At 42.6% G+C, this 24584-nt stretch overlaps 1 protein-coding gene across 2 annotated transcripts; it reads left to right on the top strand.

Moving 5' to 3' along the window:
* The first annotated feature begins 657 nt into the window (after window positions 1-657).
* Window positions 658-17339, top strand: LOC117034672 (zinc finger protein 665-like). Of its 2 annotated transcripts, XM_033127897.1 has the most exons (6): window positions 658-810; window positions 3673-3890; window positions 6047-6173; window positions 6532-6627; window positions 13449-13522; window positions 14090-17339. In XM_033127897.1, exons 2-6 carry the CDS (start codon window positions 3876-3878, stop codon window positions 15530-15532), a joined length of 1755 nt encoding a protein of 584 aa, XP_032983788.1. In that variant the 5' UTR covers window positions 658-810; window positions 3673-3875; the 3' UTR covers window positions 15533-17339. The 2 variants fall into 2 exon arrangements, with proteins under 2 accessions (XP_032983788.1, XP_032983789.1); XM_033127898.1 differs by lacking the exons at window positions 658-810; window positions 3673-3890; window positions 6047-6173 and adding an exon at window positions 6276-6389.
* Window positions 17340-24584: the final 7245 nt, after the last annotated feature.

The following is a 24584-nucleotide window of genomic DNA, read 5'->3' as shown; positions in this document are numbered from 1 at the left end:
TTGATAAAAGGATTGGGTCAAAGTTTAAATACATCAGGGTAAGCCATAGAGATTATAACTGAGGATGCACATTATAAGTATAATCAATTAAGAAATCTATCCAAAAGGTTTCAGTTTTCAGAACTGGAAAGAATCCTTGCTAGTATCAAGCTCAACATTTACAATAAAGATGGGGAAGTTTTGATCCATTCTTCAATGATAACCAAATCTCACAGGTATACATATTAGAGAAAAAACTTTACAAATACAATAAAATTAAAAGGTCTTTAGGCACGATAAATTTCACTCATCAGAAATTCAAACCGGGGAAGATCTTAAAATATAATGAAAACCAAGAGTCAAGCATTACTAAACATCAGTAAATATACATCTAAGAGAAATCTTAAAAATATAATGTGGGTGGGAAAGATATTTGTATCTAAACTACAAAGCTAACGAACAACTATAGTCTATTACCAATGAGAGTGAAGCGTAGGAAAGCTCCGCCGAGACCCTGCTCTGGCCGCACCGCGTCTCCTGGTCCCGCCCCGCCCTCCCGTGGGCCCCGCCCCTTACAGGCCACAATTCCCGCCCCGCCCGAAACCTTAGGGCTTCTCACAGGCCCCGCCTGCAGCCCCAGTTCTCCGGAAGTGTCTCCGCGGAGTTTCTTGTAGACCCGGAAGCAGCTAAGGCGGAGAGAAGGTCGGGTTGGCGCCGTGACTTTCGGTCTTTCTGGTTTAAACCTGAGCGTCTCAGTCCACGGTCCCGCACACGTGACGCCTGGGGGTCACTACGGACATTGAAGTCCCCGCACCAGCGCCCCACACAGCGGTGAGTCCGGCGTCCTGGGGAGACGTCCCGATCCCAGACCGCTTCCCTGCCGGGTGGAGGCTCCGCGGGGGTTTCCGGGTAAACTGAGGCCGTCCTCCCTCTGGTCTCTCCGCCTTCGGGCCCTTAGACCCCGCCTGCCGCGTTGTTTTCCTGCTTAAAACCCTCCACCGGGCGGCCCTCCACGCGCGGTGTGGACTCCCGAGATGGACTCGGGAGATGGAGTCCAGCCGTTGGCGCCCCTCCCCCAGCCCCGCCACGCGGCCCCTGGAGCCCCGCCTCCTCCCTGGGCTGGGGTTCGGCAGACCCTCTCCGCCGCCTACAACCCCCCTCACCCCAGTTTAATAAGAGGCCCGAATCCCAGGAAAAGGACACTGTTCAGGGGGGTGGGATTTAGGAGGGAACACCGCGGGGTGTCACCAGGTCACCCCCTCACGCGGGCAGGGGCTTTGTGTGAGCGGTGACTGTGAAGGGCCGGCCAGGAAAGCGGCAGAACGAGGGTGTGAGGGGGTCCCGAGAAGGAGGCAGAATGAGATGAGTCCACAGGCGAGAGGGCTGAACGATCTGAACGATCAGTGCGGGGTCGGTAAAGAGGAGGCAGAACAGAGCACGTGGGAGGGAGTTGTAAAGCGACGGTGAGACAGAACGAGTGACTCGGGGAAGTATCCAGAGGACAAGGAAAAGGGAGCAATACAGAGGGAAGGGGGAGCTGCAGAGAGATGAAGGGGAAGCTAAAGGGAGAGGGGCCCCTGGTTAGCAGCAGTGGGGGCAACAAGGGACAAGGCGCTTTAGAGGAGAGAGGGGTTAGGAGAAGAGTTAGGGGAGCCGAGTGCAGGAACAGAAAGGGGTTGGGGGTTGACAGCACAGCAAGTAGCCTCACTGAGAGCTAAGCTGGGGGTGTCAGTGAGTCCCCGCACAGGGGTGTAACAGGACAGACAGTGTCACCGGGGAAGAGGAGGGGCACATGGTCGGGGAGAAAGAGGCAGAAATACGCGGAGATGGGGAACAGATTAGAAGGAGCAACTGAGGGTGAAATGGGTTTCAAGCGTCTCAAGGAACAGGTGTAAGGAAGGGGATAGAGAAAAAGGGAGAAATCAGGGAAGGGGAGAAGGGTACAGGAGAGGACAGCAGTGGAGAGAATCCGGTGGAGAGGGACACAAACCATAGATAGGAATATATGGTAGCAGAGGAAGAAGGGGAGCCCCCACCTGCATGAGTTGTGAGTTGGTGGGATGTGGGTGATCAAGTCGTGATATATTGATTTGTGGCTTTATAATCTATTTAACTTTACATGTGCTGTATTTTCAGTCACAGATGAGAATGAGAATTACAAAATTCCAGTTTCGAAAGCCTTGTGCGTTTAATAATTAATTTCGTCACCGGATGGCTTCATTGTGCAACCTTGGTGCAGCCAGAGGGGAGAGACCTGTGTCAGTCAGTCATGGGTTCCTTCTCATTTGCTGGGATGGCATGAGGGACGTGACCTGGGACAAGAAAAGACTGAGTCTGTCACCACATGATGCTTTTTAAGGAATATTGAAAGCATTGCGTCCTTTTTTATTTGACAAGGCCTTTACTTTTTTCTTTTTAGCTCTCTGACACTTGATTCATTGTTTTTTTTAAAAAAGCACATTGAGTTAAATCTTAGTCTGCTGGATTTCTGGTTTGTTCTAAATAGCCATTAACTGCTGGAATAAGCTTTGGTGACATCTCATTAGTAGCTCTTATACTAAATATGAGGTAATCTTAGTTTTTTAAAAAATTTTGACCCTGGAAGTCATTATAGTAAAAAACATGTAGAATTGATTTCCCTTCTAATAACGTTGTGACTGGTTTAGATGAGAAGCCTTGCATTCTTTCTACTCTTTATTACGTTGAAACATCCATTGGTACTTATTAATAATATTAAGTCACTTCAGTGTGCATTTGGTGAGGATGTCTGCAGTGGGAACCTAGTTTGGTCAGTTAGTCTGATATTCAGGAGCTTTTGTCTTCTGTTTAGATAATTTGTTAAATTAGTGAGCTGGGAGCTACCAAGTAGCTGTCCCCTCCAGTCCCTTTTTCCATTCTCTGAAAATGTGGATGGATGGACCGATGGACCTAAAACTCCCACGGAGCCCACCCATTCACAGTGAAGTATTAATAATTTGCTCAGCGTATTTTCATAGCTAACCCTTTTTTTTTTACAAGTTTCAGCACCAAATGCATGTTCATCATTTTATAGCTGTTAGCTGATTCTCTGTGATTTCCTGGAAAAAAGGAAGAAAATCCCCTCGAGGGGCTGGCCCTTCTAGAAGTTCCCGCCCCAACCCCTCACCTACTCCAGAGCTCTCAGGTGTGAGGTGTTTGAGATCTGTAGCCCAGTGTAACAGGAAACAGATCTGGGTAGCAAGTCAGCTCCCCCAGGGAGACTCAGAGATGCCATTTCCTGGGCCCCCTGCAGACCTGCAGAACCATAACTGCTTAGAGTGGGTCCTGATCCCCCAGGAACCTGCATACTATAATCATTGAAGCTGAAAGTTCCCATCTGGGTTTCCTCCTAGGTCTGTGGGAATTTCAAGGAGTGATGTGACCTGAGCCCTCCCCCTGGGAGTTGGACACATGGTCTGGGTGGAGCATCGTTGTTGTACTGAGGTGTTTAGGTGATTCTCAGATGAGGACAGGGATTAGCTGGGGGCTCCTGGACATAGTTCTGAGAGCTGTGAGCAGGCTTTGGTCAAGGGGAGGTAGTGGATACTGCGTTGGGTTTGTGGGGGCAGGAGAGCAGCCCGCATTCTCATTGCTGTAGGAATTTGTGGGTGACTTTTTGAGGAAAGAGCAGGTGAAGACAGGAAAGAAAAAACTCACAGTTCTGTTTTCACTTAGGAGCTCCTTGTCCCTGACTGTCCTGGGACACAGGACAGGAGGAGGCAGCATTTTCAGCATTTCAAGGTCCTGCCTGTCAGTTTGGAGGAAGCAGAAGAAGGGCCTGTGCCTTCGCCCTTGAAGGCACATTCTCAAGATGCAGAAGTGATTCCTCCCCAGAATTTTCCTGAGGAAACAACCCGGAGCAGGAGGACGAGGACGAAATGGCCGCTTCTCAGGTGAGCGTTCCGTCCTGGGTCGCAGGCTATGTCCGCTTTTCTCTATTTGGCGGGGTCAGATGCTCCCTGTCCTGAAAAGGAGCCGTAGATGTGTGTCCTGTGACTATAGCGTCAGGGCTGTAGACCAACGGTAAGAATATGCACGGCGACCCAGGATGCCTCAGTGCGCAGAGTAGCCTGGAAAATTCTGAAGAAAAAGAGTAATTGGAAGAGACTTACTCACTAGGTTGGTAAGAAAGACTTACTGGGTTTTTGTTTGTTTGTTTGTTTGTTTTATTGGGTAACAGGGTGTGTTTTTCCAGGACCCATCAGCTCCAAGTCAAGTCGTTGTCCTTCAGGCTAGTTGTGAAGGACAGTTCAGCTCCAAGTCCAGTTGCTATTTTCTAGTTGCGGGGGTGGGTGGGGCACAGCCCACCATTCCATGTAGGAATTGTATAGGCAACCTTGTTGTTACGAGCTCCCGCTCTAACCAATTGAGCCATCCGGCCTCCCAAAGAGACTTACTGTTTAAATGCGCTATTAGAGTCTCAGAACGGGGAAGGTATATCTGAGCTCCCCCATAAAACTAATGTTTTTATGATCAGATTCAGATTAAGATTTCCTTATTTGTTCATTTGTGCCGGTAACATCACAGCAGTGATGGTGTGTCCTTCCGTGTGCCTTGGTCAGCTGATACCCATTTGTTCCTTCCACCTGATTTTCACTTGGCTGAGGTTCTGTCTTCACTAGAAAGTTAACATTTTTTTCTTTATCATTAACAAGGGTCTGGAAGGATTTATAGAGAGATGTGCAAATCATCACATTTCATCTGGAAACTCCCTTTTTTCTTAGTTTCTCTGCTTTGGAAATTGCAGGCCCTCAGCTTTCTTTACTAGAGATAATTGCCTTTGGAGTGGAGGCTTTCATCAGTCAGGCCTTGTTCCTGTAAATTTTAATTATATTCCACACTCATGTCACAGACATTGTCTACTTCATCACTTTTTGTGTCTTCACGCAAGTTTATAAGAATCATATTTTTCAGGTGTTGAAGTGTGGTAAATTTGTAATGTATAGCTCAGCATAAATGATATACAATTTTTTTTCAAAGAAACACCAGCTCTAACTTATTTTATGTTACTGTGTGTTCCTCTCCCTACTGTGTTTTTTAAATACAATCATTCACAAAGACACTTATGAGATTTACACAGTTTAAAATAATTGTGATTTCAGTGACATGAAAACTTCCTTCTGTCACTTTTAATATGCACATAGTTCTCATACATCTGTGCGCACATAAAATGTTAACACTATTTGAGCTATTTTTTCTTGCTTAAGTTGTTTCTCTTTTGAGTCACAGAAACTGCTATGAATGTTCATGAGGTTTGTCTACGCATATTGGTCTGGACCTTTCTGATAAATTCTAGAGATAGTTGGAGTGAACTCCAAGCTCTGCCATTGACTGGATGCTTCATAAAATATTCTCATAGAAGAAGAAGATGAATATTGTTCTAGATTAATTAAGTGCTTTATGAATTAATATGTAAAAAACAACTCTCTGGTACACAGTAAGTTTTCAGAAAGGTTTATTTTGCTGTGCTTCTAGGAGAAGTGTAAATTCCATAAAACTGTCAGTTCAAAGTTACGTATGAATTTTTCCGTTTCCTTCCTCTGTGCTATTCAACAGTGTGACACATGGACCAGAGACATTGGTGTCACTAGTTAAAAGTGAGTTTTGTGAGATATAGAAACTCAGGCCCCACTCCAAGACTCCTCAGTTGGATTCTGCATTTTTACAACAGCCCAGTTCCTTGTTGTCCATGTGACAATTTGAGAAGTACTTTGCATTTCTAACTCACCATGACATTTCCAGCCAAGAAATGAACACAATGTATTCTGTATGATACAAACACAATACTCAAAAATCCATATGCCTGTGTTGACACCTGAATTTAAATCTACCTTTCAGAAAAGTAGATTTCTCGTCTACTGTGGTTTGTGGATCATACGCCATCCTCCTTTCTCAGAGTTAGAAAATAACTCGAGAATATTACAGTCTGACCTTACTATTTAATTCCGGATATTCTCCTAGGTCAGCATCAGTTCTCGTAATTCTGTTTTCATATTGAGTAACATTATGACCTTGTCTGTGACCACATGGTAAATGTCTTTTGTTTCAGGGACGGTTGACATTCAGGGATGTGGCCATAGATTTCTCTCAGGAGGAGTGGGAATGTCTGCACCCAGCTGAGCGGAAACTGTACGTGGACGTGATGCTGGAGAACTACAGGAACCTGTGCTCCCTGGGTGAGGGTGACTTCCTTCCAGAACTCCTACCCCACCGCAGGGTTGTGTTTCCTTCATCAGTACAGCGTCTCCTGGGAGCTTCTGCTTTGTGTGGTAGAGTTTCAGATCCCGGCTCTGAGGAACAAACGGGGGCTTTGCTGGTGTAGAAAAGAAGTCTTCATGATGCCCTTGGAGTGGAACTCAGGATCTGAAAACGTTCCATATTGTCTAGTAAAGGTGCTGTCAGAAAAGAGTGTTTTGGGGGCCTCCTTTTCTGGAATATTCTAATTTTCTGCAATGTCCTTCTCAGCTGAGCACATACTGGATTGGAATGTGGAGAATCTCCATCAAAACTCATGTTCCCTTTTCTAATAAACAGGTCTTGCTGTCTCTAAGCCAGACCTGGTCATCTTTTTGGAGAGAATGAAGTTGGCCTGGGATGTGAAGCGAAAAAAGACAGTGTCCATCCACCCAGGTAGGTGGGAATGAAGGTGAGAATGAAGGTGAGAATGAAGGCAGCTGGCACAGGTGAGAGGGCCCAAGGTCCCGGAGGAGCCAGACCTTAATATGTGGTTTGTGAAGCTCCGCTTCAGTGGAAAGGATGTGAGAAGCCCAGGTTTCTTTCTGTTGCTGTAACAGAGGGACAGTCCTGTCCAACACGTCCCATGTTCCACATCCTCTAGGGACGGTCCTCCTGCTCAATGATCTGGGTCCCACTGCAGTGAGGGCCGATGTCCTCCCCCTGGACCGTGGGGGCCGCCCTGGTATGGCTATTGTTCCATTGCCTCGGGGGCCGGGGGAAGGCTGTGCTCTCTGCTGAGGAATTCTCCCTGAAGCCATATTTAGAGTTCCGTTCTTGCCTCATGTAAGGAGTTTGTGAAGGAAGTGGTGGAGGTCCTGGGATTAGGGTCAGAAATCCCAGGGGCACTGGAGACACGTCTCGTGTTTTCTGCTCTGTAATTTCTAATCCTAAGGAGGCTTCAGACATGACCCAGCAAAGGTTCAGACTCAGTAACTTCATCTCAGCACAAAGCACCTCCCTATCGTGAGAAACCCTCAATCTCAGTTTCACTTCAAAATACCCTTTTGCTTTTTATGAACTAACATGAGAAATTTCGAGTCTGTATCCCCCGTTCCTCCATGTTAGAATACTTTAACGTATCTGTTTACCTCACAGAATTCTTAAATGAATTCATGCCTTAGGGGAGTTTAGAGCATTGCCCACTGTATAGGAAGGTCTCCATTGTTCCCTGATTTCTTAATGACTGTTGTGTTATAACTGCCTTGTTCAGTCCAAAACTGCCCTGGCCTGTGTCTTGTATGTTTTCACTCTCAGATTAGATCTTTTCAGATTAGTGATTTTAGATGCACAAGTACTGATGCCGCGTGCTTGAATGAACTCCTTTGATAAGAAGTGAGTTGTAGAATTATTAGGCTCCCATGTTTCAGAAAATGTGTGCTTCCTCAATTTCAGTTTACTTCAGGCAAAAAGTAATAATGAGTTTATTATCTGACTTCCTCAGCATGTTTATAGATCACTGATTCTGTTACATTTTACAACTTTTTTGTTGTTCCTTTAGAAATTAAGGGTTCTTTTGTTCTCTGCATGCAGATTGTAGTGTACATATTTTTTGTAAGAATAGTAGGAATGGATTAATAACCTAATAAATTTCTCCAGTGTCATTTCCATGCTTGTTTATTAAATTTTTCTTTAGATCTTTTTATGAATGATTCTAATGCATTGTCTGTGAAATTTACCTGCAGTGCAACACATATTGTAATGCTTCAGCATGCTTGTTACTCTTCATGGGGCCACACTCACAGTGGAAGCTGAGTTCTATAGAAGAATTCTCTTCAGTAGTACATCTGTGTAGTGTTCACAGTTCTGGGGATACATTGTGTTGTGTTCTCATTTTGCAATTCCATGACAATGCCTTTGTTTTTGGTGGTTTTCTCAAGTTTACTGACTTGTATTTTGGGTTGTTACTTAGATATTATGAATGTCAATGTCAGTTTTCAGCTCCGTACACTTAAGACTGTGGGGTTTGATTCAACATGAATCAGGCATATGTCTATTTCTGTTAGAATTATGTTCATGTCTGTCTATCATTTTACCCCGACTTTGTGCATGATTCATCTTGTTTATTTCTTTTTTTGGATAATGGTCAGTCTTTTCTTATCCTGAGTAGTTAAGTAGTTGTGGTAATAGTCTTCATTTCACATCTGTTTATTGATGATTTTGTATTCTGTTTGTGAGAGAACCAGTATTTTGAATTCTAGATTATTTTTGAAATGTTTTATAACTTTATCTGTTTTACATCTTATTTTTCATTTTTAATTTTGGTAAAACATGCCACTAAAATTCTACCCTCTGTAACTGGAGACCAGTCATGTTAAGTATATTCACATTGTTGTGCAGCTGATCTCTGGAAATTTCCATCTTGTAAAACTGACCGAGTACCATTATACAACCACTTCGTCATTTCCCTTCACCCCAAACCCCTGGCTACTACCCTTCTTTTTGTTCTATGAGGAGGACTGTATTAGGTGACTCACAGAAGTGAACTCTTACAGTATCTGTGTCTTTGTGATTCATGAGCTTTACTTAAATGTCCTCAAGGTTTGTCTGCGTTGTATCAGGTGAGAGCATCTCTTTCTATTTCAAGGTAGAATAATATTCCGTTGTATGTATATGCTACATTTTCTAAACCCGATCATTTATCAATGGCCAATTGTGTTGCTTCCAGCTATTACAGGCTTTTGTGAACAATGCTGCAGTGTGTATGTGTGTGCACACGGCTCTTGCAGAGCCTCCTTTGAAGTCTCTTGGAAGTGTACCAGAAGTGGGAAGTTTGCATCATAGCACAATTCTATTTTTAAGTTTTTGAGAGACCTTCACATCGTTTTTCATAGTGTTTGCACCAATTGATATTTCATCCAACTGTGAATAAGGGTCCAATTTCTCCACATTTTCACCAACACTTGATATTTTGTGTTTCCTTCATAGTGGTCAGTGTAATTGATGTGAGGTGATACGTCATTGTGTTCTTTTAAGTAGAGGATACAAGCATGTGTGTTCTCGTAGAAGCATAACGAACCACTGGAAAGACATGGCACTGAGATCAGATAGTTCAGAGAAGCAGAAGTCTGAGGATGACTTTATGTTAAGTGCAGTTTCGGTCACAGCAAAATTGAGTTGAAGTTATAAAGAATTTCCACATGCCCCTCCCATGTGCACAGCCTTCCCCTTTCCGGTGGTAGATTTGTGACAGAGATGAAGCTACATTGACATGTCATTGTCACCCAGAGTTCATAGTTCACCCTGGGGTTCACTGTGTGGCTATCCATTCTGAGCATGTGGACACATTTATGATGACGTGTCATACAGAGTAGTGTCACAGCCCTGAATATTCTCTGTGCTCTGCCTGTTCATCTCTCCCTCCCCTAAATCCCACCCACCAGTGATGTTTTTACTATCTCCATCATTTTGCCTTTTCTAGAATGTCGTAGCTGGACTCATACATTATGTGGCCTTTTCAGATTGGTTTCTTTCACTTAATACGTATCTAAGTTTCCTCCCCATCTTTTCATGGCTTGATAGCTTCCTTCTCTGTAGCCCTGAATAATATTCCATTGTCTGTATGCACCACAGTCCACTCCTCCATTCACCTCTTGGCAGATATCTTGGTTGCTTCCTCATTTTGGAAATTATGAATAAAGCTGCTGTGAACACACACGTGTAGGCTATTGGGTCGATAAACGTTTTCAACTCTGTGGATAACTACTGAGGAGCACAATTTCTTGATCTTATGGTGAGAGGATGTGTAACTTTGTATGAACCACCAAACTGTGTACCCAAGAGACTGCAGCATTTTGCGTTCCCACCCGCAGTGAGTGAGACTTCCTGCTGCTCCATGTCCTCAACAGCACTTGGTGTTGTCCGTGTTCTGGGTTCTGGCCCCTCCTAATAGGTGTGTAGTGGTGTTTAATTTTGCTGTGTGTTTAATTCTTGTTTTCATGTGTATTTTTCTGGTGACATATGATGTGGAGCATCTTTTTATATATTATTTTTCTTTCTGTATATCTTGTCTCATATGGTGTCTGTTTAGGGCGTTGGTCCATTTTTTTAATCAGGTTGGTAGTTTTCTCATCTGTGAGTTTGAAGACTTCCTTGTGTGTTTTGCATATGGTCCTTTACAGGTATTTCTTTTGCAAATATTCTTTCCCATTCTGTGGCTGCTCATTTCGTACTCTTGATAAGGATGACTCCTTTATTTTTGCCCCTTAATATGTTGTTTCAAACTTGGGAATTCTGAACTTAACATTAGAGATAGCAAAAACAAGAACTTATTTAAGAATTTGCCTTGAAAAAAGTCTGAAGTGTATGAAATTAAGTTCCCTTTATATTTAATAATATTTAAATTAGAATTCCAGCTTTGTGTTTTTTCCTGCAATAAACACATAATGAGTCACGAGTTGATGGAGAAGAGTTTACAGATAAATTTTCTGAAAATATTATGTCAACTCTAATGAAATCTTTTAATTCATTCCTAATTGTATAGCATCATCAAAGATGACCTTTTTTTTCAATCTTTTTCTATTATTTTGGTGTTTTTTGCATTATAAAAATTATACGTGTTTGCTACAAAAATTGAAACAGTAGAAAGATATTCAAATATTCATTGTGGAAAATGTGGTCAACCATTTTATTTCTATTACTGAAGTCTAGTTGACCTGCACTGTATTAGTTTCATTTATGCAACAGAGTGATTCTTCATTTTCATATCTTAGGAAGCGGTTGTCACGCTGAGTCAAGTTTCAATGTTGTCACCTGCCAAGCCGTATCATGATATCGTTGACTATATTCCCTCTGCTACATTACATCCCGTGCCTTACTCATTTCATAACTAGACATTTATACCTCTCAACCTCCATCCCCTTTTTTCACCTTTTCTTATGGCCCTCTCTTCTCTGGCAAGTGTCAGTTAATTATATATATGAATCTTTTTCTGATTTGTTTGTTTGCTTTCAGTTTCTAGATTCCTCATAAAAATGAAATCGTATGCTGTTCAGTGTTCTGTGTCTGACAAATCTCACATTGTGTCGTACCTTCTAGGTCCTTCCATGATGTTGCTTCTGGCAGCATTTCTGTTTTTTTTTTGGATGAATAATATTCCATTTTGTGTATGTATCACATCTTTATCCATTGATTTATCCATGGACACATAGATTGCTACCTCATCTTGTTGTCTACTGTAAATAAGGTTGCAATGGATGTAGGGTTACATATATCTTTGCAAATTAGTGTTTTGGTACTGATTTGATAAATGTCAGAAGTGGAATTGCTGGGTCATATGGTAGTTGTGTTTGTAATGTTTTGATGAACCACCATACTATCTTGCTGCATCAATTTTTACATAAATATAATTGTTATAGTTTCTTGGTGAATTCACCCTTTTATTGTTATATAATGTTCTTCATGTTGTAACAGTTTTTGACACTTACTGTGTATTTCAGTAATACCAGCATGGCCACTGTGCTTTTTATCAGTAACGGTTTGTATGGAATACCTTTTTTTTTTTTTTTAAAGATTTTATTGGGGAAAGGGAACAGGACTTTATTGGGGAACACTGTGTACTTCCAAGCCTTTTTTTCCAAGTCAAGTTGTTGTCCTTTCAGTCTTAGTTGTGGAGGGCGCAGCCCAGCTCCAGGTCCAGTTGCCCTTTTTCTAGTTGCAGGGGGCGCAGCCCACCATCCTTTGCGGGAATTGAACTGGCAACCTTGTGGTTGAGAGCCCACTGGCCCATGTGGGAATCAAACCGGCAGCCTTCGGAGTTAGGAGCATGGAGCTCTAACCACCTGAGCCACCGGGCCGGCCCCTGTATGGAATACCTTTTCCAATCCTTTTAGTTATGTTTTATGTCCTCATCAAAATAAGTCTCCTGTGGGCAGAATGTGTTGGATTTTATTTTTCAATCCATTCAGTCAACTTATGTCTGTTGATTTTGGGAGTTTTGTCTGTTTTCATTTAAACTAATTAATGAGAGGGAGGGACTAAAGCGATTTTAGAATTGTTTTCTGCACTTTTTGTAGCTCTTTTGTCCCACGTTCCCCTTCTCAACTGTGTTCTATTTTGTTTCTTTGACCTTTTTAGGCAGTGCCATGCTTGTGATTTTTTTCTCAGTTTCTTTTTGTGTCTGGTATAGTATTATATTGTGGTTACCACGGGGGTAACTTAAAACATTTTAAGTTATGAGAATGTATTTTGAATTCTTGGTCGTAGTTAATAGCTCTGTCAGTTTAGGGCCAATGTCTGGAGATTTAGTTTGTTAGTCTGATTGGACCATGTTTTTCTGTTCCTTTGTATGCCTTGTGGTCTTTTGTTGAGATTTGGGAGAAAACAGCCACTATCCCAGACTGTGTGGACTTGCTTTGTACAGGAAAACACAAATAACAGGAAGATTTGATGGAAATTCTAAAGCCTGTCAAACTGGTTCTGGGGATGTGTGTTCTCTGTGTTTTTTGTGCATAATTTTCCACTTTAGAATGTTTTCTTTTTCTTCTTTAGAGGCAGTGGTATCTTCCCATTATTATTTTTTTAAGTGTAATTTTTTTTTAATTTTTATTGGGTAATATTGGGGAACAGTATGTATCTCTAGGGCACATCAGCTCCAAGTAGTTGTCCTTTAGTCTAGTTGTGGAGGGCGTAGCTCACTGGCCCATGTGGGAATTGAACCGGCAACCCTGTTGTTCAGAGACTGTGCTCTAACCAACTAAGCCATCCGCCCTCCCCTATTCCTGATGTTTGTCTTCAGTACTGCAGTCTTTGTGGTGTCACTCACCTTTTTTCTTAATGGCCACCACAATACATTGACATTGTATTGCCATTACCTTAGCACTTTGTGTCATGCAGAAGATAAACAAGTCCCTCAGGCAGCTGTGAGGAAGGGACACCATTGGACACACAGTATACTCAGCTATTTCCCTCCTGAGAAGAAACTGGGAATTGGTGGTTCTCACAGTGTTACCATAGTGTGCTAGGAAGGGTTAGTGGCTATTATCGGCAAATGTAAGCAACTTTTCTTTCCTCTTTGATGTGACTCTCTTTTTGAACTTTCCTGAGTGTGCTGTGAGCTCTTCACTCCCTTCTGACACTATCAGTAACTCTCCATGGAAGAGCGAAGTTTTGGTCCTTGCTCTTACGTCATCTTCCTAACTCCAATATTCGATGCTAAATTCATGCAATAGAATTTACCTGACTGTAGAAAGAGTGATAATTTATTTGGTGCCTTGCAGTTATGCCTTCTGAAGACACACAGGGCCTGTTGCCAAAACCGGGTATAGAAGACTCATCCCACAGAATGCTTCTGGTAAGATATGAAAGGTGTTTCCTTGAGTATCTACCGTTAATAAAAGAGGGGGAGTTTGAATGGCTGAAGGGATATTATGATGGACATAACCAAACTGGGACCATTACTCATAGTAAAATCCCTGTTGCCAAAAGACATGAAAGATATAAGATGTCTTGGGAAGACCATCACTTTAAGGCAATTGCATTTGCAGAATAATGTGTTTCTGAATGTAAAGACGGAAAACAGTTTTGTAAAGATACATATTCTGTATAAGCAAATGTGGAGTATCTGGGAAGTCCTCCGATGCATGGTGTGATAATCATTCAAATAATTTCAAATGTAGGATTGTATTAAACATTGAACCAAAAGATTTCCTCAATTTGACAGTCCCTTAACCAGGGATTCATTATTCTTTCACCCAAAAAGACTCCCTCCTTGTTTCAAATTCTGTAATTTTCATGAATGTGGGTGGGTATGTATACAAGCATCATGGTTCCATAGGTATCATGGTGTAATTGGGAACTTGACACGTTTAATGAAATTAGAGCCCTCACTAAAGTACTTTCTGTCTTCAATGATTACCAGAGTACGTGTAATGGAGAGAGAAGTTATCAGTTCAATGAATCTTGGAAAAACTTTAGAGAAGGGTCAAATCCTGAAAAGCATCAGAGAACTCGGTACCCAGAGAACCATTGTCCATGTGGGAGTGCCTTTGATCAAAGCTCAAATCTTACACATCAGAATAGTCATATTGTAGAGAAGACAAACGAATATAAATGTGACAAATCTTTGAACCGATCTTTAAATCTTACTGAACATGAGAATGTTCATACTGGGGAGGAACCTTTCAAATGTAATCCGTGTGGGAGAGTCTTTACTCAATTACCCAATCTGTTAAAAAGATGTAAGAAAATTCGTACTGGAGAGAGGCCTTACAAGTGTAGAGAATGTGGCAAAGCCTTTATTCGGCGTTCACATCTTACTAGGCATGAGATAATTCATACTACAGAGAAACCTTACAAGTGTAAACAATGTGGCAAAGCCTTTAATGTGCGTTCACATCTTACTAGACATGAGAAAATTCATACTGGAGAGAAGCCTTACCATTGTAGAGAATGTGGTAAAGCCTTCTTTTGGAGTTCTAGTCTTACTCAACATCAGAAAATTCATACGGGACAGATGCCTTACAAATGTGAGCAATGTGGCAAAGCCTTTCACTGGCGTTCACATCTTCTTCTGCATGAGAGAATTCATACTGGAGAGAAGCCTTACAAATGTAGAGAATGTGAAAAAGCTTTTATGTGCTGTTCACAGCTTACTATACATATGAGAACTCATACTGGAGAGAAGCCTTACAAATGTAGAGAATGTGAAAAAGCTTTTATGTACTGTTCACAGCTTACTACACATAAGAGAATTCATACTGGAGAGAGTCCTTATAAATGTAGAGAATGCGGTAAAGCTTTTACTCACCTTTCAAAGCTTGTTGTACATAAGAAAATTCATACTGGAGAGAAGCCTTACAAATGTGAACAGTGTGGCAAAGCCTTTATTCAGCGTTCATATCTTGCTGCACATAAGAAAATTCATGCTGGAGACAAGCCTTTCAAATGTAGAGAATGTGGTAGAGCCTTTACTCGGTGTTCATCTCTTACTATACATGAGAGAATTCATACTGGAGAGAAGCCTTACAAATGTAGAGAATGTGGTAAAGCCTTTACTCAGCGTTTATATCTTACTGGACATGAGAGAATTCATACTGGAGAGAAGCCTTATCAATGTAAAGAATGTGGTAAAGCCTTTACTCAGCGTTCATATCTTACTAGACATGAGAGAATTCATACTGGAGAGAAGCCTTACAAATGTAGAGAATGTGGTAAAGCCTTTATTCAGCGTGCACATCTTACTGTACATGAGAGAATTCATAGTGGAGAGAAGCCTTACAAATTTAAACAGTGTGGCAAAGCCATTACTCATCATTTACAGTTTACTCAACACATGAAAATTCATAATGGAGAGAAACCTTAAAACTCAAGAATCCGGGAAACCCTGTAGCTAGATCTACAGCCTCACTCAATTTCAGAGAAAGCTTACTGTGGAGAAATCTACATAATAAACGATGAAAGCACTTGGTTCTGAACACGCACTTCTAGAAAACCAACAGAATTCATGTTTCAAAGTAACTTTAAAGATGTAAAAAAACTGTAATCCAAAATAAAATCTCAAATACCACAAAATTGACATTAGAAAGTAGTAAGTGAAGAACACTTTTCAGATATCACTCTAAATCAGAATACTTATAAACAATAACCAAATGTTAAAAAACTTGTTTAATATGATTGAAAGTATCAAGGGCATGGATGTTGGACAGGTATAATTATTTACAATGAGTCTTTATATATTGACAGTACTTGACGTTTATTGAAAAAGAAATATTAATGTGATTCTAATATGAAGTTACTTGGTGCTATGTTTTTACACCTAGTGTGTGTGTGAATCGTGGGTTGATTGTTGCTGCCTCAACAATTGATTGTTGATTGTTGAGAACCCTCGTATGTTGGTGGGATTCACTCAGATCTTCTCAGACTCAGATGCACTCAGACTGAGGGCACTGTAATATAAATGTATGTAGAAAATCTATGTAGAGATGCTGTTTGATTGACTTAAATGTTGATGTAAGTCACCATGAAGTAGGTGTTCAGGGCATTGTTCTCTGCATTAATGTAAGACAGAAACATTCTGAATTTTAACTAGTTTTGCCCATTGCGGTTTAAGGAAAATAGGTGGCGGTTCATTAAAACCATGATGTGTTTTTGTAGTAGCCAAAGATAGGAGTTGTTGAGTTTTATTTGATGTGGTTGAAATAAAGAAGTCCTCAGAGGTACCTGAGAAAAGGACAGAAACTCATCCCTAAGTGCATAATTATTGTACATTCATGTTTCCTAAACAATGAGCCTCAGTCTTCAAACTCATGGAAAACAGCTCTAAGGTTACTATATCAGAACAACCAGAATGCTGCTTAAATGCTTATTATCTGTATTTTCTCCATGGGTCCTACAGGTGGTTTAGACTATGTGTGGACGTATATTTTTAATAATAAAGGTGATTGATTTGTAACGTACTACTAACGCTGATCTGTAATGAATGACTGGTTTTCCTGCCAACTACGTTAACCTCTCCCACCTTAGTCATGGTTGTAATCAACAATGCACTATTTGGTGATGCAGTGGAATGACAGCAGTAGGAATCCCTTTTTCCTGTGGTTTTAATCTGCAAATAATGTGAGGCCATTTCCCCCATAATTGATGTATCCTCTTCTGATTGTAACTAGTGGAGAATTATTACAATAAAGATACAGTACTTCTGTAGAGAGTTTAGCTAAACTACCATATTGCTGCCTCAGAATCCATGTTGTGTAGCCAAGTTGCCTTGAAGTGACACTGGACCCTCCCACTAGTGCATACACTAGACAACAGGTCACAGACTCACAAGTAAATGTAAGTTCACTATAGGACTTCTCCATCAGCCCTTGTGAGCAACAGTGTCCCCTGCCTCTGAGGGACTTCACCTTGTATACCCCCGAGATAGATCCCTGCAGAGCTTACCAAAACCTTGCTGTTTTTTGTTTGAATTGATCAATGTGGACTTAGCTTGAGAACCCCAAAGCACTGCTCTCATAGACCTTAATAAAGGCATGTGCCATGGCTTCTGCCCTTCTCTGGTGCATCCTGCCTCGGCCTTGCCATGTAGCCCATCCAGATGTGCTGTGTCCTTCCTGCAGGACCCCCGTGAGGATAAGAAACTGTCTGTGGTCCTTTTTTTACCCCCTCTCCTGCCCCTCCCTCCCTCCCACTCCAGTTCAAGCCGTTGTTTCTCAGTCTAGTTCTGTAGGACACAAGTCCCTGGCCCATGCTGGTATTATGAGCCTTGTGCTCCCTCCAGCTGAGGCGGTCGGTCATGCTCATGGCAGCCCAGCTCTAGGGAGAGCCATTGTTCACAATATTAGCTGTAGAGGGTGCAATTCACTGGCCCACGTGGGAATCGAACCAACAACCTCGGCGTTAGGAGCATAGTTCTCCAACCACCTGAGTCACTGGGCCGGGCAGACCCCCCTGTGGTCTTTCGTTGAACTGCATGTTCAGCATCCAATGAAGGAGCTGTGCTTAACAAATGCTAATTTATCAAAGTAACAAGAAACAATTAGGAGCTATACTTTGGTCCAAGAGGAGATAACAGTCTGCTTTACATGGCCTTGCAAGGTGGGTATGTCCATGCACCCCTCAATCTCCATCTGTATCAGAATTTGTGGGTGTTTGTGGGAAAGTAGGGAGCCTGAGGACAGGAAAGAACTCTGTTTCGTTTCCATGTGGGAGCTCATTGTCCCTGATCCTCTCCTGTGACTGAGGACAGGAAAGGGTGTCCTCTGCATTACAGGGTCCTGCCAGTGGATGTGGTAACAGATGAATGGGCTTTGCTGGTGCTGTAAACATAGATTCTAAGGTTGCAGGTGTGACTCCCCACATCACTAGATGAGGAAGGGTTAGAAATGGCAGGTTCTCCCGTAAGAGTCTTGTCTCAATTCAGTGGCTCTTGTTTTTGCCTGTTAATGTCATGTATTTAGAACTTGCAAACCTTTACTTCTTCTGTTGTTCCTAGCTAACCAATGTTTTCAACCAGTTTTTTCCCTCTTTTTCTTATGATAGTCAAGGTCAGCTCTTTAGATTACTTCTTTTCTGTGTCGCAGAGTTTCTGTCCACTGCTCCATCCTGACTTCCTTCATCTTCAACTACTGACCTGCAACTATTGAAAATGTTCCCTTTGTGACAGGCCGACAGAGGAATGTTTTGATAGCCAAGATTCGCACTGGCGTTGGGCTTGGGTCCTGGGATATCAGTGAAGAAGGAGAACATTTTATGTTTAGGTCCCATCGGATGCTCCCTTAGTTCTGCTGGAGACTAGGATTCAGAAAACGCACAGACAGTATGGAAAGAGTCTTGCTGTCTAGAATGCTAGCAAAAGACTATTTAAAATAAAGGTGGGCCGTCCGGTGGCTCAGGTGGTTGGAGCACCATGCTCCTGATGCCGAAGTCACTGGTTCGATTCCCACATGGGCCAGTGAGCTGTGCCCTCTACAGCTAAGATTGTAACCAACAGCTCTCCCTGGAGCTGGGCTGATATGAGTAGCCGGAGGTTGGCGTGAGCTGCCGCAGGCTGCTGTGTGCTGCCAGGAGCGGCTGGTGGCCAGCAGCCAGCATGAGCAGCCGTGGGCTGCTGTGTGCTGCTGCAGGCTGCTGTGTGTTGCCGTGGGCTACCATGTGCTGCCGCGGGCTACCATGTGCTGCCGTGAGTGGCTGGTGGCCAGTGTGAGTGGCCAGCAGCCAGCATGAGTTGCCAGCAGCCGGCGAGAGCTGCCAGTAGAGAGCTGCTGTGAGGGCCCAAACGACGACTGGTGACCAACTGCCTCAGGTGTGGGGAGCACAAGGCTCATAATACCAGCATGGGCCAGGGAGCTGTATCCTACATAACTACACTGAGAAACAACGGCTTATCCAGAGTGGGGTGGGGGGAAACAGAAGAAGGGGGAAAAAAAATAAAAGGTTAGTAGACATGGAAGCTACATAATAGCTTGAAATGCATAAAGCGCCTGTTTTCTTGTGATTAGAATCATATAATTCACTTTTCCCCAGTGATAACAGGATAGATGATGTGTTACATCTGTGTGCATCAGGCAGCCCACACCAGTTTGTCCCTTCACAGTTGATATTACCTTCATCCACTTGATTCAGGTCCTGTATGCCTGATTTCTCCTCTATAACAGTAACAGTTTTCCTATTGTCAGTAATAATGATTTGGGGGCATATACAGAGTGTTGTATATAAACCTTGACATTTACTCTGGAAAATCCTTTCTTCTCAGTTTGTCTTTGCTTGTATTTTGCTTTGGATAATAAAGGCTCTGACCTTTGTTTATTACACGTACTGGTTTTTACAACTGGAGGTTCTAAGTCAGGCCTCAGTCCTGTAAGTTTCCATTCTATTCTAATGTCGTGTCTGACATTATTCTTCATGTCTTTGTTGTATTTACAGAAGAAGGAAATAAGAGTCATATAGTTAATAGATGTTCAAGTGTCTTCATGTTCTAAGATGGAATTTAGCACAATGATAACTAAAAAATTTTCAGTAAGTACACATTCACAAACAACAGCTTTTATATGAGTTTATGTCATTGGGTGTGTTTGTCCCCATAGTATTTTTAAAACACGAAAAAAGATTCATCCCCAAGGGGCGGCTGGATGGCTCAGTTGGTTAGAGCACGGGCGCTGAACAATGGGATTGCTGGTTCGATTCCCACATGGGCCAGTGAGCTGCACCCTCCATAACTTGATTTAATACAACGAGCTGGAGCTGAGCTTTTGGATGGGTGGCTGGATGGCTTGGTTAGAGCGCAAGCTCTCAACAAGATGGTCGGTTCAATTCCCGCATGGAATGGTGGGCTGCGCCCCCTGCAACTAAAGTGTTGTCACACAGCAGCCTACCCATCTGTCCCCTCGTATCTACCCCTAAAGAAAGAAGAGTCTGTGAGACTGATCCTGTTAGGGACTTTGCTTCACCTTTGTGCTTACACCTTACGTCTCCCTGTTTGGCCCCAGAGGATGGCTGGTTAGCCAATGACGAGTAAGATTCCCCACTCAGGGGACAACTCAAGCCAGGCACAGTCAAATGGGGACCAGCAGGAGAACCTCCGGGGTTGATAGAGGTGGGCATAGACTCTCACCTTCCCCCGGTTAAGGAGAGCTTATGCCTTTGTGGCTGCATTCCTTCCCACAACCTGCTTGGGAAGAGATTCAATGGTGTAATAAGGTCAGTTCTCCATCTATCCATTTCAGTAAGTTGAAGCATAAAGTTGCTTGCAGGAGATACATCCTGAAATTGACAGTGCAGCTGCTTGCAGGCAAGGGTAGTTAGTTCAAATCAGTTTCTTAGTATAATGTGTGAAATTCACAGACCTTGGAGAAAACAATGTTGCTTTCTTGTGTGAGCATCAATAAAAGCCACAGGACGGCCCCATTCAGGGCTCTCAGTCCTTTGAGGCTGTGAGACCCTTGGCCCCTGTTTCATAACTTTCTTGATTTCTGTGTCTTACTTTCGTAACCCTTCGCCGCCCCTTCTCGTTTGCTCACTACCTGTGTTGTGCTGGACGCGACATGTGGCGCCCAACGTGGGGCTCGAGGAGGGAAGGACAACTACGAGTCGAAATTAACTGGTGGAGCAACGGCCAGGACTCTGGGTAACCGTCGCGGGACAACTACCTGGTGAGGTCGGGAAGGTCCCAGAGAATTTAACCAAGGAAAGGGGGAATTGGATAAAACCTTACTAAACGCTTTTGTATGCGAGAGTGTGACTGCGTGAGTGAGTGACCTTAGCCTCATGGCCTCAGCTACAGAGCTTGTGTGGGCTCTAATCGGGGGTTCCGTGGTCTAGGTCACATGGCAAAACGGTGACTTAGCACCTGATGGCGTTAACCAGGCCCGTGGTTTATATGGGTGCACCTTAGCGAAGACAGACCTAAAGTCCCGCGAGGGACATGGCCAGACGAGCATCAGAGTGAACTTGAAGTGAAAGCTCTTTTCTTTTGTCTTGTCTTTTACTAACGTGGGCAATGCTGAGAGTAATTATAGACCTTATATTTGCCTGTTTAAACAACTTCTTAAGTAGGGAAAACAAAACCTCAGAAAAGAAAGTAGAGGAACTTGTTAAGGTGATTGAAACTCATCGTTCCTGGTTTCCAGACCTCGGAACATTTGATTTAGATCAATGGGAGGAAGTCGGACGAGACCTCCATAATTTACATTCCAGTGGGGTCTCTCTGCCCGGTTCAATCTGGGAAACATAGGAACTAGTTCGTTTAGTTTTGGAACCTCTGCAGACAGACTTGGAGGAGGAGATGGAGGGAGAGATAGAAGACCAGATGAGGGAAAGGGCGGATAGAGAAGATGAAGACAGAGTCTGAGACAAAGCCAACAGTAGTCTCAAAATCATTAAATTCAAACTTGGGAGACTGTTTAAAGGACGCTTGTCCCCCTCCCACTCGTTTGTCTCATTTCCCTTCACCACTGCCTTCCTTTACGAAGCAGGTATGTGGGCCTTCAAATAAACAACAATCCTTTGCAAAAATGTACCTCCCATGCTGAGAAAGAGCAGTCGCTCTTCATTATCAGCCATAGAGCATGGCATACGCCAGGCCAGGTTAGAAGGGGATGTGGATGCTTTGGCCTTCCCTGTAGTCACTAGGGAACGCGAAGCCTCTACTGCAGAACACCCCGATGGGATTCATGAGGCAGTTCATGAACCTTTTTCTTTTAAACTACTCAAAAAATTAAAACAGGCAGTTTTGCAATTTGGACCTACTTCACCTTATACTATAGGCCTCCTTAGAGGCATTGCCAAAGGCAGTTGGCTGATTCCTATAGATTGGAATGCGTTAGCAAAAGCCTGTCTGGCCCCTTCTCAATTTTTTTGTTTTGTTCCAATTTCCTTTATTCAAGTTGCATTATTTCATATTTAAATTCAATTTTTGTTTTTCTGTTTTTCCCCTTCTCAATTTTTACAATTTAAAACCTGGTGGATTGATGGTGCAGAGACTCAGGGAAGATATAATCAGATTCGTAATCTTGATATCAATCAGGACCAATTGTTAGGAAAAGGAGATTGGGTGGAAGCACAAGATCAGTTGGGAATGGAAGATCATGCTATTGATCAATTAAAACAGATTTGCCTGATGGCATGGGAAAAGATAGAGGTGGAAGGTAAAACTCCATCTTCTTTCCAAAAGATTTTACAAGGTCCACAGGAACCTTACTTCGATTTTCTTGCTTGCTTACAGGAAGCTATTAACAAACAGGTGACTAATTCTCCAGCAGCAGATATAATTCTACAAATTATGGCTTATGATAATGCAAATGAGGATTGTAAGTGAGCAATTGGAACACAGAGAAGAAAAACTGATGCCATGGGATATCTTCGATTATGTCAAGGAGTAGGGACAGAAAAGTTTAAGGCCACTATGTTAGCCCAGGCAATTACAGGATTTACAAAAGGAAATAAGTTCACAGGCACCTGTTATAATTGTGGGAAAACAGGACACACTAAAAGGGAGTGCCGTAAGAAAAGTAAAAACAGCTCTCAACCACAAAATTCCTCTGTTCCCCAAGGTCCTAAACAACCTGGGATTTGCCCTCAATGTAAAAAAGGAAATCATTGGGCATCAGAATGTAGATCAATATATCATAAAGATGGAACACTCCTTCAGGGAAACGAGAGGCAGGGCCAGCCCCAGGCCCAGACAACAACCAGGGCATATATGAGCCAGGCAATGCCTCAAAATTACCAGGCTGTGCCTCTTCCCCCAAATTATCAGTGCGACTGTTAACTCCTGCCACCGAGGGGAGTGCTGCAGTAGATATCTGCACAATTCAAGATATTCTGCTTCCAGGGGAAACCCCACTTCGTGTGCCCACAGGAATAATTGGACCAATCTCTCCAAATACAGTTGGACTTCTCCTTGGTTGTTGAAGCTTAGCATCAAAGGGAGTCACAGTCCACGCTAGCATAATTGATCCAGACTATGAGGGAGAAATTCAAATTATATAATGTCCTCTTCTGTTCCCTAGTCAGCGAAAAAAGGAGAATGAGTTGCTCAACTCCTTCTGATCCCCTATATACCCCCAAGAAAAAAGGGAACACAAAAGAGAGGAACTGGCGGATTTGGAAGTACCAGTCTGGCAGGTATTTTTCTGGCAGAAAAAAATCTCAGGAATCCGTCCTATTTGTCCAATTGAAATGCAAGGCAAGAAATTTAAAGGTATTTTAGATACAGGAGCTGATGTTTCTATAATTAGCTCTCAGGAATGGCCAGCAAACTGGCAAGTCCAGGAGCCCAACATTAATATCGTTGGGGTGGGCCGAGCCTCAGGTCTGTGTCAAAGTGCATTCTTCCTTGCCTCGGACCCGAGGGACAAAAGGGATTTTTACAACCTTATGTTGCTGACATTCCGGTAAATTTATGGTGTTGAGATCTGCTCACTCAATGGGAAGCAGAAGTCTGGATACCCCCTGGACAATATAGTCCTTAAAGTCAAAATATGATGCGTCATATTGGCTACCAGCCAGGAAAAGGTTTAGGAAAGTTTAATCAGGGAATCACCCAACCTATAAAGCCCTCGTCTCAACAAGGACGTGAGGGACTGGGATTTAAATCAGAAAATCAGGAGCCTTTTGTGTAGGGGCCACTGTTGCAGAGCTACGGACTCCTATAGCTCTTAAATGGATTAATAACAAGCATCTTTGGATAGAACAGTGGCCCCTCTCGAAAGAAAAATTAGAGGCTTTGACAAAATTAGTACAGATCCAATTAGAACAAGACCGTATAGAACCCTCAACTAGTCCATGGAATTCACCAGTGTTTGTAATAAAGAAAAAATCAGGAAAATGGCGAATGCTCACTGATTTGCAAGCTATTCATGCTCTAATTGAACCTGTGGGTCCTTTACAACCTGAACTCCCACAACCGTCCATGATTCCTAAAATTTGGCCATTAGTAGTAATAGATTTACAAGATTGTTTTTATACTATCCCCTTACATCCTCAAGACTGCCCTAGATTTGCATTTTCAATACCCTCTATAAATAACAAAGAACCTATCAAAAGATATCAATGGAAAGTGCTTCCACAGGGAATATTTAATAGCCCCACAATTTGCCACTTTTTTGTAGCTTGAGCTGTTTTGCTAGTTAGAGAAAAATTTCCAGACTGTTATATCATTCACTATATGGATGACATTCTCTGTGCTGCATCATCTACAGAGATTTTAGCTGATTCTTTTCAGTTCCTCCAGGAACAGCTCAAGTCAGCAGGTCTCTATTGCTCCTGATAAAATTCAAACTTCAACTCCTGTGTGATATCTAGGAGCTGTAGTAGATAGACAAACCATCTGGCCACAAAAGGTGCGAATTAGGAGAGATCAAATCTCTACATTAAATGATTTACAAAAATAATTAGGAGATATTAATTGACTATGTCCT

This window comes from Rhinolophus ferrumequinum, chromosome 15, assembly GCF_004115265.2.
Source record: "Rhinolophus ferrumequinum isolate MPI-CBG mRhiFer1 chromosome 15, mRhiFer1_v1.p, whole genome shotgun sequence".
Classification (NCBI taxonomy): domain Eukaryota; kingdom Metazoa; phylum Chordata; class Mammalia; order Chiroptera; family Rhinolophidae; genus Rhinolophus; species Rhinolophus ferrumequinum.
The sequence above is the reverse complement of the archived record's forward strand: the minus strand, read 5'-3'. Positions and strand labels throughout refer to the sequence as shown.